The sequence below is a fragment of the Poromitra crassiceps genome (assembly GCF_964638095.1).
Source record: "Poromitra crassiceps genome assembly, chromosome: 2".
NCBI classification, from domain to species: domain Eukaryota; kingdom Metazoa; phylum Chordata; class Actinopteri; order Beryciformes; family Melamphaidae; genus Poromitra; species Poromitra crassiceps.
In genome coordinates this window covers 89,671,475-89,687,703 of record NC_139624.1, presented here as the reverse complement: position 1 = coordinate 89,687,703, position 16,229 = coordinate 89,671,475, and the positions used below count along the sequence as shown (strand labels likewise).

The following is a 16,229-nucleotide window of genomic DNA, read 5'->3' as shown; positions in this document are numbered from 1 at the left end:
TCAAAGCACTGAGAAGTGATCCCTCCCTGGCTGATTTCATGTCAAAGCACTGAGAAGTGATCCCTCCCTGGCTGATTTCACATCAAAGCACTGAGAAGTGATCCCTCCCTGGCTGATTTCATGTCAAAGCACTGAGAAGCGATCCCTCCCTGGCTGATTTCACATCAAAGCACTGAGAAGTGATCCCTCCCTGGCTGATTTCACATCAAAGCACTGAGAAGTGATCCCTCCCTGGCTGATTCTGAAAGCATGTAATCTCTCATGCTGACAAAAAGAAAGCAAGAGAAGCAGCCAAACCCAAAGCTGCTTTGTCCTGACAACTTGCTTCAACTTTAAGAGTTTTGGAGATGTAGGAACTATTTACTTACGACCAGCTAGCAGGTGTAGTTTGGTCGAAAGAAAATAGTTTCTACTGTACATGAAGCTGCTTATAATAATGTCTGTGGGTTATCTTGAGTAACCGGGTCATGATTTCTGGAAAGAGACAGCTGTTGAGTTTTTTCCAAATATATTCTTTGGGCGCTATGAGCACCACAAGCCGAGTGCCATCCCGTTCCATTCTATTGGAGAGAAGGCAGACGTCCCTACAACAGAGATCTCCAAAACTCTCCAACTCACACCAAAATGATCCAGATGGATAAATACACTACAGGGAAGAGGAAAATGTGTATTTTCGATTTTGGGGTGAACTGTCCCTTTAAAGCTTCATTTCGGATTTAGTGACAACTTTTCATCATAAGCGGGGTGTTACATATCGCCAACCGTTACACCCCTACTCATTCTATTACTAAAGTAAATGACATGTATGTACGTGTGGTGAGATCATTGTAAGCCATAATTGATCTGTAATTGGAAATGTGATTTCATTGTCTTCTTGGTGACGCGTCGTGCAGGGACTGTTTACAACTGATGAGAAACACATTTTACATTTGCTCTCGTAACTGTTCACAGGGTCGCTGCTTTCTGTTTTCTTTTCTCTCGCTCTGCTCACATATCCACACGAAGTCTCACACACACACACACACACACACACACACACACACACACACACACACACACAGACACACACACACACACACACACACACACACACACACACTCCATTGGTTAATTGAAGCCTGCGGTGTCTGTTGGTCCCACCTCCACCGTCAGTTCCGACACTCGCGTCTCTCCCTTCTGTCACGCATCACCATCAGAAAGCAGGTCAGGTCGAAGGGCAAAGGGCACACACACACACACACACACAAACACCCCCCCCCCCCCCAACTCACACACACTCATATGTATGCATGGTTGCATGAAAGCCTCATGGGCACAGCAGTAACCTCAGAACGCATTTCACGGATAGCAACTTGAAGGAGGTGGCCAAAATAAACAGGGTTCCCATACCTTCTCAAACATCAAATTCAAGGACTTTCCAGGCTAAATTCCCTCAAATTCAAGGACCTTACATGGCGTAGTTTGAGACACGGATCAAGGTTAATGATAATTACTGTTACGACACTGAGAATGTTTCTAATGAGAACTAGCAGGCTTTACAGAAGCTCACAGACAACTATTCAAGAGAGAGAGAGACTTGAATGTGCAAACACTTCTCAACTGTGCCGTGTTACACGTTAGGTCAAACAAAAATCAAAAAACTTCAATTTCGACAGTATTCTTGCACAAAATATATAAATTCAAGCTCTTTCAATGACCCATGTCTATTTATGTATATTAAAAAAAATCAAGGCCTTGATTTCTTTCTCAAATTCAACTTTTAAGGATTTCAAGAGCCCTGTTTAGGTCCACGTTTCACAAAATGATGCAGGTAACAGCTACAGTATAGACACACACAGAACTACTGACATCCACATGACACACACACGCACACACACACACATACAGAGACGACATACTTCCAGGAGGAGGCCACTCTCTGTGGCGGTGCCCAATGGAAGGCTCTCGTTCTTGGATTCAGGGTTGGAGGAGGTCGGGGTGATGATGTGCTTCCTGGAGGGCTTCTCTTGGTTGGCTGCAAACAGAAAGAAAACACAAAGTTAATTTTTACAAATTTATACAAGAGATATCTGCTCATTTTCGTGTCTGAATATATTAGAAGATACAGAGCATAAACTAAGCACAGTGTCGACATGGAAAAAATATGTTCTGATCGTATCACAGTAGAGAGAGAGCTGGACTCGCACTCAGACATGTGGTGGACACATTACCCACATCAGGCAGGCCAGCTTCTACCTAATGCCAGATATTAGCCCGCACCGCACGGTGGGCCCGTCTAAGAAGAGAAAACAGAGTGGGATTTCTGCTCTTTATGGGATTCCTCTCGCACGACAGCGGCCACGCGATCAAGTTGCATGAGATCACACACTCTCTGTTGTTATCTCCCCATGCAGACAATTCAATCGATCAAATAGATCTGTGCTTTATGTGTGTGTCTATTTGGGGGCCAGTGAAACAAAGACAAAGAAAGAAGTCTTATAGCAGTGGTTCTCAACATGGGGTCCGGGTTCAAGGGGGTCCCCAGCAAATTGATGAAGTGTTAAACTTCAGCATTATTCAATTTACTATACTTTATTGATTGATTGATTGATTGATTGATTGATTGATTGATTTTAAATTAACATAATTAGAGAATGTGGGAGATGACTATTTTGATCATATAAATGTGTTCAATAAGAAAATCTATATTATTTTGATCATAGTTTCGACTGTTATCTCCCCACCTACAATACAGATAGTGATGGAATACTGGACAAAATCATATATCATATCATATCTAACAATAAAAAATATTCTTATATTTGGGTCGAGAGACGAGAGAGAGAGAGAGAGCTCCGTGGCCCTAATGTGGACTACATTAGGGGTCCTATGAAAAAGACTGAGAATCTATAGATATCAATGCAGTACATTTACTAGCATTGTTATGAAGCAGTCCCCTGTGCATGTACTCCATGTTTCTTCCCCTCATTCACCCCCTGTCATGTGACAGTGTTTGTACATGCAAACAGCGCACATGGCTGTGGCGTGCCGAGACCTGGCGTGTGCAGCGGGCTCTCCCTGTGTGACGTGTGTGTTGCGTGTTGTCAGGCATGTTTGCGTGTTCCTGTCGTGGTGTGCTGTCAGGGGGCATGTGGCTCACTCACAGAGATCAGCGTCACTCATCGTAGCCGGGGCAGATTAGTCACGCCACACACACCACGCATGCTCGCACACGCACATATTGCCTCATTACGGCCAGGGATCTAAGTATGCATGTATGTATCCATCTATCTTCCGGTGCTTCTCCCTCCCCCCCTCTCCTCTAACCTTCAACTATCCCATCCCCCCTCATCCCGTTCTCTTCCTCCTCCTCCCCTCTCTCTCCGCCTCCCTCGTTCCTGACATTGCAAGCGATCGCCAGGCGATTTCGTGATGCTCCAGAGTTTTCGTGAGTTTCCCTTCGCTTAATTCTACCATCCGAGTCACGCAAACCTAATGTATCCATGCTATCTTTTTTCTACTCGTGATTTTCCTCTGGATTAACTTTTAGGGATGCACGACATTGGATTTTTTTTGTTGCCTATAGGCCTATCTGATATGTACTGTAGATATTTGCCGATGCCAATACTGAGATAAATCAAGTATCTCCTGTAGTGGAATTGACGTATTGTTATGCCTACTCTTATCATGATGCCCCACTGCCAGATGCATAAATACAATGCTTTTGGGCAAGATAAGAACACTACTTCAACTTAGGTTATGTAAAACATGACATATTTTTATTTATGTAACATTTTTTATTTTAAACAAAATTGCAAGATTCATCCTACAGGCTTGGATGAGCATAATTTTATATAGCGTCGTTTTATTTTCATCTGTCATATCAGCAGAAATGTTTGTTTCGGGCCAATGCCAATATTTCATTTGAAAGCCTTTACTGGCAATACGATGATGTGCTGATATCATCCTGCATCCTGCTTATTCCCCCTGGATCTAACGGGGACTCTATTCAAAATGTAAATAAAAGGCCTCAGTGTGAGTTTCTAATGGCGAAAATTGGGCTCAATGCTGACGACTGAATTGAGACTGAGGCCAGCTCATAAACGGCAGTAATAACGTTAAGTATTTTGTCATCACCTCCTCGGGGGCGCAAACGCACACGCTCAGACGGTCACACGCGTCCCAAACCATTCTCCTCCATCACCGCAATATCATCCGCCCAGTGGAAAGCATGGCAGAGAGGGGGAACCAATCTAATAAGGCTCTTTATTTCACTCCTTCAACGCCCTGCGTATTTTTGTTTTCTCTCTTACGGCAGTTTTTTGGAGAGGACGCTGCGTCAGGAAAGACAAACACGCGGGATGATTAATTATCGGGGGCTGGCGCTTCCTCTGCCAACAATACAACCTTTTATCCGTCGCAGCTCACGTCTTGGGCCTTGCTTTCCTTTGCCTCTATTTTCTCAAAACAGAGTAGGTAATGGCGAGGCGTTTATGTGCTCTGTGTGAGGACGGGGTGTTAAGTAAAAAGTGACAGGTAGCGGGATGTGGATGCTGCCAAAGGGTGGGGCCCCAAGTGTCTAGCTAATCCAGTCAGCCGGGGCCCGTCTTTCCACTTCCACTGAGTGTGCAGAATACCAGGACCACCTTCCAAATGTGAAGCTGTGCCCCCATCTGCACAATCTGGCTCTCAAGTGTCTCACGGCTGAGAAAGCCCTCTTTAACCTGCTGCAATTACATAGGATCAATAAAGGATCACTGTCATTTACCAGCACGCATTTGATGGACAGTGACACGCGATGTCACCCAAAACAAGTAGGGATGCACAATATATCAGTAATCATGTTGGATGTTATAGTCTTATCGGTATGGGTCTGATGAGCAAAATAACATCAATGTTAGTATCAATTAACGTATCAGCAAAAATGTTCATATTGAGAGGAAACAATTATGGGCTTTTCCAAATGTTTTGGAAATAAGGAAGGCATTATTACGTTTTCAAATTCAAAGTGTTGACGTGTTTTTCAGTATGGACAAAATTTGATTATCTTAGAAACTTGTTTCATACAGATCATATCGACATCGGCAAATATTGGTTATCGGCCATAACATATTGGTTATCGGTATCTGCCAAAATTTTCATACAAACAAACAAGTGCACAATTTTCACATTTTGAGTTATGGTATGAGGAAATTCAATTTCAACAAGTTTATGGAACTTTTATACGGACATCAGAAAGATATTTAGGTCATAATTTCACAAAACAATGCAGGACGACCTACTTTGCTCCACTATATCATATCAACATCTACAGACACCTACAGACGTTGAATCTGTACTCAACGTCAAACAGTTTGCTGGGATTTTGTACCCGCAAGGAACACATACTTTACTCACTTCACTATTCAAGGGTCACTGGCCCGATCAAAGCTGTTTTAACACAGTCAATGAGCCACTGCGGGGCCCCTAATAAAGGCAGTCCAGTTTGAGCACAAGGGGAAGCGAGATCTAGAGAGACTGGTTGTGAAATGCCAGAAGCCTCACAGTGGTTACTGATCGTTTTAGATTCCTGTGCATCGAAAGAATTGATTCTACCACTCAAATAGAGAAGTGTCCCTGCCTTACAAAACACACATGTATACCCTGTGGCAAATATGAGCACGCACGTGCGCACGCCACGCACGCACACAGCCTCAAATATCTATTTTTGTATTAGGATGACCATCACATACCCATCCAAATATGAGTAAAAAAGGAAAAACACATTCGCAACTATTATAAAACAGAGGTGAAAAACAGCCAGTCTGACTGCTCAGATGATTTCTCAGCACCATGGCCACATGACAAAAAGCAATGAAAGAGAAAGGATGCAGCAAGGATTTGTCCTCTTTCTCCTAATTATGATTGATAGAGAGATTGCTGATGTCGGCAAACTCCTGAGATAACTCCACCCACTTTACCTCTACTTTTTCAAACTACCAAAAAATGCAAATTGTTTTTTTTTAGATATTTTGAAATAAGAGAAGGTATAATTGAATTTTCACATTTTGCATAGAGTTTTTATATGCATTGAAGACCACAAATGACATATTTAGAAGAAAATCACAAAGTTGCCTGGCCAGAGGCTTTAAGTAGGCGGGGCGGCTTTAGCTCAGGAGGTAGAGCGGGTCGGCCAATGACGCAAGGGTTGGCGGTTCGATCCCTGCTCCCTCCCAGCTGCTGTCGCTGTGTCCTTGGGCAAGACACCTAACCCTCCTTGCCTCGTATGATTGGTATGAATGTAGACATGAATGATGGTGGTCGGAGGGGCCGTTGAGCGCCGATGTGTGGCTGCCACGCCTTCGAACCACCGGTACGAATGGTGTGAATGAATAATGATTCTGTGAAGCGCTTTGAGCACTTGGAAAGGCGATATATAAATCCAATCATTATTATTATTATAAGTATTGTTTGGGAGTATCTGTACTTTGCTTATATTTCTGTGAACTTTCACTTTTACTCCACTACATTTCCAAAATAAAATGTATACTTTTACTCCATTACATTTCCCCTACGCATCTTCGTTATTTGTTCAAATGAAATCAGAAGAAATGTGTAGCCTGCAAGCAAGCAGGTTTAGTGAATCAGTGCTCCTAGCTTGCAAGTTACGTTCACAATCCACACGCCATTCCAGTTGGTGGTAGTAAATAATGCACCATAATGTTGTTTGCAAACCACTAAAAAACTCAAGAAGATTTCTACTCAAGCCCAGGCATGTCAGATGGACATGAACATGAGTAGAATCGATGATGGCTGTTTTGTTTTTTTATCAGCATTTACTTGTACTTTTTAATTTCAATACAGTAAATTACTTTTGATACTTAAGTACAGTAAATATCAAATACTTTAAGACTTTTACTCAAGTAATATTCTAATAGGTGACTTTACCTTATAGTTCAATTTCTGATAAGATATCTGTACTTTTACTCAAGTGTGGTTTATTTAAATACTTCCTCCACCACTGTCAATCAGACATTAATCTCTGCAGCCTCTAGGGGGTGAGCTGAGTTTGACTATGTGCCGCGATGTGCAGACTACAGCCTGTGTGTGTGTGTGTGTGTGTGTGTGTGTGTGTGTGTGTGTGTGTGTGCGTGTTTTCGAAGTCCCCTCTCTAAAACCACTTCCTCTTGCCCTCCCAACAACAGTGACGAAGCTGAAAGAGACCGAAAAGATAGAGATCATAGGGAGAGAAACAGGCAGATATTGAGAGAATTGGCGATGGGGAAAGGGAGAGAGAGATACTGGCAGTGAAAGGGAGAGAGAGAGAATGCTATTAGATCAAGTGCTAAAGTCATCCACAAACTCCTTGACATGCTCTCCTTCTGGGGATAATGGAGTTAAGACATGAGCAAATGTCTCACAAAATGACTGAGATGAATAATTCAATGCGATCGTGTCGGTTAGGACAGATTCAAAGATGGCAGAGCTTGACATCGTGTTGCACACCTCTGCCGTGCGGCGCCAGCTTGCTGCTGAGAAATGTCTCTGCACTCAATGGCAGACAAAGGTCCAGGTCCATTCTCTTTCAATCACATGGAAATGCTCCTCGTGCAAAAGATACAATGTGGCTATTTAACTATGTGATGTGATGTACAATGAGGAGCAGGTAGGACTTCATGGTACACTCCAGCAGGTGGCTGCAATCAACATTGTATTCTGGGTTCCCACACCTTGTTAAACATCAAATTCAAGGACTTTTCAAAGACTTTCCACTTTCCAGGCCCAATTCCCTGAAATTCCAGGAGCCGACACAGCATAGTTTGAGACAGAGATCAAGGTTAATTACATGTATGTAACGAGAGGCAGGCTTTACACATTAAGCTGTGTTACACTTAAGTAAAACAAAATCTAATTAACTTCAATTTGTATTCTTGCACACAATATATGAATCCAAGCACAATGACCCATTTATGTCTACAGTATTTTCAAAAACTTTCAAGGCCTTGATTTTTTCCTCTCTCAAATTCACAAACGTTCAAGGAGTGGGGTGAGTCTTTGTAGCTGGACTGCATGTGTGTCTCATTCAGGTCATTCAAAGTCACTTGTAGTAATTCCCTCCCTTTGTCCCTACGGCTGTCAGACTTTTTAACATCCAATAATAGTTCAGCACAATATAGCACTGTTGTTGTTGTCGTTTTTATTGGTAACTATTGTTATTGTGTGCTGCTGGCTATAGTTTTGCACTTTATAGTGTTGCACTTTACATTCTAATGCCTTTGCTGCTGTTGCTGTTCTTATCTTTTAGTGTGTGTATTGGATTTTACTGTATCTTTGTGTTTATTTTTAGAGCTGTTTTTATGTCTTCCCTATGAGAGCTGCTGTAACGAGTAAATTTCCCCACTGTGGGATTAATAAAGGCAATCAATCAATCAATCAATTAATTCCCTCATTCAGTTTGAATTGATGTGTGAATTATTTTGTCCAAACCTTCGCCAGTTTCAGGAGTGACACAATATCAACCCCTGTGTGTGTGTGTGTGTGTGTGTGTGTGTGTGTGTGTGTGTGTGTGTGTGTGTGTGTGTGTGTGTGTGAGTGTGTGCGCGTGTGCGTGTGCGTGTGCGTGTGCGTGTGTGTGTGTGTGTGTGTGTGTGTGTGTGTGTGTGTGTGCGTGCGTGCGTGACTCCAGCAGTGCGGGTGCCATCTCTTGGCAGCCTCTGCTCTGCTGCGCGCTCAGCATGTAAAGAGAGAAGCTCCGGACCTCAACATGCAAACAGCCCCTCCCCTCCCACCAGCCTTGCGTGAGTAGAGAGAAACGTGTGTGTGTTGAGGTCGGCTTGGCTTACAGCCACCTCCTTTGCCTAGTCCCGCCCCCTTTCCTCAACCCTCTTCCTCTCTCTCTCTCTCTGTTGATGTTGCTCTCTCCGCTGTGGATTTCCTGTGCATGCAGAGAGAGAGAGAGAGAGAGAGAGAGAGAGAGAGGAGCTGGCCGATCAAGGGCTGGTTGTCACGCGAGCGAGCCGTCTGTCAATCTCCCCCCCCTTCCTCCTGACAGGGTGCTGGCAGCCAGCCAAGGCCTTGCGTGCAAGCCGGCGAGCCACATTAGCCCATAAAGAATTTCATAATAGCAACAGCTGTTAAATATTGATGACTGCTGGCAAGAGCTCAATGGCGCTCTGCAAAAAGGTTAAGCCTGTAGTGTAATGGAAGCTAATACTTCATTATGCCACAGATCAAATGTCCGGATCTCGCCCCATCCAAAGCCAACGCTTTACTCTTTCCACTTTTTTTCTTCTTTTGGCAATGTGGCTTGAAATGGAAGGATGGCAGACTAGGAGAGGAAGAAAATACACACACAAAAAACGTCTGGCTGAGACAGAATTGTTGGCGTTTTCATGATTTTCTGAGGAGAAACAGGAGCAGATTTTTCCCCTCGCTTGTTGAATTCTGCCGGTAGTTCTTGTAACTGACTGATATAAACGCATTATACTCTAATGTTACCATCTTCAATCATCCCGGTCCCAATATTAAGGCTGGACTGAAGTCTATAATCTGTACGATATTGTTTTGGAACAATGAGGAGAATGTTTTGTTTCCACTCTGACATATAAGATTACATTTGAGGCGATGGCCTGCCAGGATTTAGAGCAAATTCCCTTTGTGTGCTAACAAAACAGCTAGCAAGAAAAAAGTCATGTTCTTGGAGGGGGGGCTGGGGAGAGATCAGAAAAACGTATCTTTCAGTGGAGATTATAACGTGAGTGAGTGATTTCACAGCCGGCGTGTGCATGGACTGCTAGGGAAAGCCTACCTCCGAGGAAGGAGAAAACTGATTCCTCTCTGAATAGAATCCAAACAAAGGTCTGGGTTGTGCGCCTAGATACCGAAGCAAAGGGGAAGCGATATTGTGACAAAGCAAATGGGATCACACAGAATGGAGGTTGGGATGTAAACTCAATTGTTTCCACTTCTCTGTTTGGCTTGGCAGGCGGTCGCAGCAGTCCCTGTGTTGTACAGAAGTAATGTGTCTCCACATTCAAGCCCTCAGGCAAAACTGACTTGTACTGCAACTTCTGTACATGTTCAGTGCTACTGTATGTGGCTTCACTACAGAGGGCTTCATCAAACTGGCGCCATAGAGCTAAGAGTGTGAGACCATAATAGCAATAATAATCATATGAAAGTCATCTACTGTAAGTGGCTCTATTCATAAAAAAAATTAACATTTTATGTGACCCATTCTTGTTTTTCTCTTAGCAAAATTGGTTTTCTGCTAAACACCGCTGTCATTTTTTTGTGGCGGGTCTAACTTGTTCAACAAGCTCGTAAAAAGAGTCAAAATCACAAATGGCAGCAGAACAGTAGCAGACAGATCCTGCTAAAGGATCCTGCTGAAGCCACGTCTCAACAGTGTTTTGCTCATCAAGCCATGGGGAAGGCAACCACAACACAAGGCCAATGTTACACAGACAATTAAGAAAACTAACAGAATGCAAATGGTTGGGAGGCCTAAGGAGAAGAAGCTAGCGTGAGATGCTACAATTTCTACACACACACACACACACACACACACACACACACACACATGCGCGCGCACTGTGAGGCAGTTGCGTTGCGTGAGATGAGCCAGTTACGGAGGTTAGGCCCTCTTTCTTTGGCGGTGCAGCCCAGATGAATACACCAGTGTATTTCTAATTGAGGACAACAAGACGCTCCAGTTGCCCGGCTGTTGCCAGGGATCCGCCGCGATCTGCTGGCCAAATATCGAGCCTGGCTGTCTGGTCAGGTCAGCGGGGTGAACTCAGGACACGGGAGGATCTCATGAGTCACACATTACTGGATATTCCAGCTACTATCCCACCCCGAGGCCAAAACAGGACACGTGTGTAGGCACTTGTGTATGCTCTAGGAGTCGAGGGGAAATGCCATTGTTAGTCTGAGGCCGATTCGCCGCTATTCCCCAACTCGTCCCCTCCGCTTCTATATTTGTCAAACTTCCTGTGATAGGCTTGCTCCAACAGTGACATAGCCTAAACCTCCTGTGATAGGCTCGCTCCAACAGTGACATAGCCTAAACTTCCTGTGATAGGCTTGCTCCAACAGTGACATAGCCTAAACTTCCTGTGATAGGCTCGCTCCAACAGTGACATAGCCTAAACTTCCTGTGATAGGCTCGTTCCAACAGTGACATAGCCTAAACTTCCTGTGATAGGCTCGTTCCAACAGTGACATAGCCTAAACTTCCTGTGATAGGCTCGCTCCAACAGTGACATAGCCTAAACTTCCTGTGATAGGCTCGTTCCAACAGTGACATAGCCTAAACTTCCTGTGATAGGCTCGTTCCAACAGTGACATAGCCTAAACTTCCTGTGATAGGCTCGTTCCAACAGTGACATAGCCTAAACTTCCTGTGATAGGCTCGTTCCAACAGTGACATAGCCTAAACTTCCTGTGATAGGCTCGTTCCAACAGTGACATAGCCTAAACTTCCTGTGATAGGCTCGCTCCAACAGTGACATAGCCTAAACCTCCTGTGATAGGCTCGTTCCAACAGTGACATAGCCTAAACTTCCTGTGATAGGCTCGTTCCAACAGTGACATAGCCTAAACCTCCTGTGATAGGCTCGTTCCAACAGTGACATAGCCTAAACTTCCTGTGATAGGCTCGTTCCAACAGTGACATAGCCTAAACTTCCTGTGATAGGCTCGTTCCAACAGTGACATAGCCTAAACTTCCTGTGATAGGCTCGCTCCAACACTGACATAGCCTAAACCTCCTGTGATAGGCTCGTTCCAACAGTGACATAGCCTAAACTTCCTGTGATAGGCTCGTTCCAACAGTGACATAGCCTAAACTTCCTGTGATAGGCTCGTTCCAACAGTGACATAGCCTAAACCTCCTGTGATAGGCTCGCTCCAACAGTGACATAGCCTAAACCTCCTGTGATAGGCTCGCTCCAACAGTGACATAGCCTAAACCTCCTGTGATAGGCTCGCTCCAACAGTGACATAGCCTAAACCTCCTGTGATAGGCTCGCTCCAACAGTGACATAGCCTAAACTTCCTGTGATAGGCTCGTTCCAACAGTGACATAGCCTAAACCTCCTGTGATAGGCTCGCTCCAACAGTGACATAGCCTAAACCTCCTGTGATAGGCTCGTTCCAACAGTGACATAGCCTAAACCTCCTGTGATAGGCTCGTTCCAACAGTGACATAGCCTAAACCTCCTGTGATAGGCTCGCTCCAACAGTGACATAGCCTAAACCTCCTGTGATAGGCTCGTTCCAACAGTGACATAGCCTAAACTTCCTGTGATAGGCTCGCTCCAACAGTGACATAGCCTAAACCTCCTGTGATAGGCTCGCTCCAACAGTGACATAGCCTAAACTTCCTGTGATAGGCTCGCTCCAACAGTGACATAGCCTAAACCTCCTGTGATCCTCTTCAGTCTTCTGGTACCTTAGCATTTTCCAGTCGTGAGTGTGGTAATCCTCCTAAAGTACAGACAACTCAAAAAATTTAAAATAGTATGAACATTCTAGTCCTTAGAAGCATGAGAAAAGACTGGAACTTTGGAGCATGGATATCGCTTTTGCTCCCATCACGGTTACTGGGTGTGGAGTTTGAGTTATTCTGTGAATCTATTTTAGAGATAGAGGCCGTCTAGTTGCTTTTATTGGCAACATTGGTATCTGAAACAGAGACCTCACACACTGAACGCTGCATTATTGTCTGAGCCATCTTATTAACACACTTGTGATGTGTGTTTGCATGTAAATAGCTTATCCTTGGTTTCTTGTTTTGTTGGGAGAGGTGGTAAAAGCTACGTTCAGCAACCCCACCTGGCCACAATAAAGCGCCAGTGTGCTATTTCTGTCTGTGCGTAATCTCTTTTCACAGCCGGTCTGAAATATAATTTGGCAGTGTTGTAATTGTTTCAAAAGGGCTTGAACTTAATGTACAGGCCCTTAAAACTGTGTGGTGTACAGTTTATGTGCAACACACTCCCATAAGGTTGCCATATTCAAAAAGCTGTAAACATCCTTGTCACTGACTTTGAGTTTATTTAGAGAGAAATTCGAAATGAAAACCCCTCGTGCTTCATAAACAAACAGAAACCTGGGAAACAGATGTGCCACAAGTGGTGGATTTTAATGTTTTAAATTATTTATGAAAGATTGGAAGCGCAGGGAGAAAGACAGACAGAGAGAGATAGAAAGTGATAGAGTGAAAGGGGAGGATTTTTTGGCCCTGCACGAGTCTTGGTCGTGGGCCAAGGACCCGTAAAGTAAATTCACTTCATCAAAATCTAGAGTCGGACAAATGTAGTGCCGAGCCTGGGGCCTCCGGCTCACAACCTGCCGAGCGCGGGGCCTCCGACTCGCAGCCTATAGAATAAACAACCGTAAAGAAGGGATCATTCCTTTTTTTATAAAAACAGTATATTATCCATATCACTCATTTCACTCAGTCATCCTGCGCTATTTAAAACTGCGGCCTGAGCTTTTCATTATTACAAGAAGCACCGGTTCCTTTGACTCTCCTGCTTATTCATACTGCAAAAGGAAATGCATGAGACAAGTCAAACAACTCTGGGAATAATTATTAGTTTTCTAGCCCTGTATTTTAGTCGAGCTGCATTCCTGCACGAGAGGGGAGGAGAGAGAGAGAGAGAGAGAGAGAGAGAGAGAGAGACAGAGTGGAGAGAGAGAGAGAGAGAGAGAGAGAGAGACAGAGTGGAGAAAGAGAGAGAGAGAGAGAGAGAGAGAGAGAGAGAGAGAGAGAGAGGGTACAGTCGTCTACACTGCGACCACATGCACCTCCACTTTAGAAAACGACACAAGCTGGTGCCAACTAGTGTCACTCATACTATTCAAAATAACAGGGCCAGAAAAGTACAACAAGCCCTGGTGCACTCCTCCCCATCGGCCAGTCAAAAGCAATCATCACCTGTTTTTTGGTCACCAAACAGCACATTCAACAGGTTTCTGGAGAAGAACCGCAGCTTTTGTGAAAATAGCCTACAACATTGCTTTCACCAGCAATGCTCATTTATTCCCCCACTCATACAGCCTATCTATAACAAGGGTGTAATCTGTTAAAAAGATTACGGGGCCGTTTCGGCTCATTGAGGCAAATAATAATGGGCAGATGGTCCCTCAGGCTGAATCCAGATGGGAGGGGAAACTACACTAATGCTGCCATAGCACGCAATGCTAAACCAATGCTAACTGCTAAGCAGAGTACACATTTGCCACTCAAGTATATAAGTACTGTTACAGTAACTTGCTGTAATTTGCTTTTACTCAGGAAGAAGTAAAATGACTAATGAAATCTACTCATGTGAAAAATGTACTCTTGAGTAAAAGTTATACTGAGTTATATACAAGAGGATGAGGGAAGCTATGCTAATCCTGCTGTAGCATGTAATGCAAATGCTAACCTCTAAGCAGGGGTGGAAAGCTATCTTACTCCAGTCACTGTCACTTTGCTGAGATTTTACTCTTTCAAATAGCAGGTAAAAAGGAGAAAAGGAGAGGAGTTTTCATTAGGTTTTCATAATTGTTTTGTTGTTGTTTGTTTGTTTCTTTTCTGCATAAACAAAGTAGGTAACTAATGTATCATCAAGTTATTATGTGGTATGATTATAGTAACTTAGTGATCTGTTACAAAAATGCCTGCAGCCACATGTCCAAATGATGTAATAACATTATTATATCATTGCCCCATTAGCTCTATCTAAAGCAAGGCTATTCAACTAGCAAGACAACAACCAGGCAAATAGGTTTGTTCAGTCAAAATATATTTCAGCAAAACTAGTATTAGGGTACTGACTTCCACAACTACTTAATTAATTAAACGCAATGACTACATTAATTTCACTAATTCATTAATTACACAATTATAGTAACAAGCATAATTGTAATTCATTATTTTCACCATTGTCATTACGAAAACCCGACCGGTTTCCACCAACATGCTAAAATGCTAACTGCCTTTAATATATTTCTCTGAGTACACATAGGCCGCCACCACCCACACCCACCCACACACACACACACACACACACACACACACACAGGTCCCAGCAAGTGTAATTAAATGGGTGTGAGGTGGTTAATGTATCCGGGGTTGAGGGGGATCAAGTGATCCAGCGATAGCCTGGATGCAGATCATGCTTTATGCATGAAAGCCATTAAGTTGTCAGTCAGTGGGCACTATCACAGGTATTCTGTGTCCAACACACAATCTGTAAAGCAGCTAATACAGAGCAACGTAGTGCCATGCAGGTACAGGGGCCAAGTTGTAACTTAGTGCTACAGTAGGCTATATATACCATCAGTCAGTGTGGGGAGATAACTGCGGTGAGATAAAGTGAGAGACTAATACATTTCACTCTAAGAATTTTTTTATTTTGAGACTTACTACATTAAATGGCTTGTGAGGATGGATTTTTATAAGTGTGTGATGTAAGCCCAAATGGTTACCTGATCTGACATCACGATTTGATTTCAATTAGCATTCACCTGTCGACTTCACTCTAGCACCGGTGCAGTGACTCGTGGCATCTGTCTCCGTTTCCCAAAGACAATGTTACACAACAATGTGGCCTCTGACAGAGCTAATTCATTAAGCGCCATGCTAACCCAACAGCAATCTGATTATCTCACTACTGTGTTGCAGGGTATTGCAGGCAAACGCAGGACACTAATGAGTTCCTCCAGGAAATTGTGATATATATATATCTTTTTTTGCGATCGCAATAATTAATGCAATTTCTCCATAAAAATGGCAAACAGGCTCCTCAACTTGCAATTTTTGACAGTTCCCACAATTTTACAGCAAAAACAAATCACATAAAAGTGAACAAATTGCATTGCAATTTTTGAGAAAAGCCGCTGCAAAACCAAGCCTTTTTGATCGCAACAATTACACACAAAAACGTCACAAAATCCTGGAGGGACTGCCTAATAGCAACATCCTCCAAATTAGGCGGAAATTTAGTGAATATCGGAGTCAAAGAATGTACGATTCCTGGCAGGATAGGCAAAAATTAGCGGGGGTACGTTGAAAGAGCCCCTCTCAGCTTTGGGCAGATCGTGACTGTCCACTTCACATTCTCCCCATCTCTGACTGTCACATGTCATCACAACACTCTAATGCAGGCCTGCTGATACTAACAGTGTTTCCTACAGCCTGCTCCCATCAGGGAGGGAGGACAGTACACATACCCCCCGTGTGGGCGATATGTGTGTTTGGATGGTAGCCTATG

General features: G+C 43.7%; 1 protein-coding gene across 1 annotated transcript in view; it reads right to left on the bottom strand.

Moving 5' to 3' along the window:
• The window catches only part of ahrra (aryl-hydrocarbon receptor repressor a), a 126,206-nt gene that overhangs the window by 37,315 nt on the left and 72,662 nt on the right, over positions 1-16,229 (bottom strand). The window contains exon 4 of the mRNA XM_083651047.1: positions 1,899-2,014. Coding sequence (XP_083507173.1) covers positions 1,899-2,014 — 116 coding nt within the window. The remainder of the gene's footprint in view (positions 1-1,898; positions 2,015-16,229) is intronic.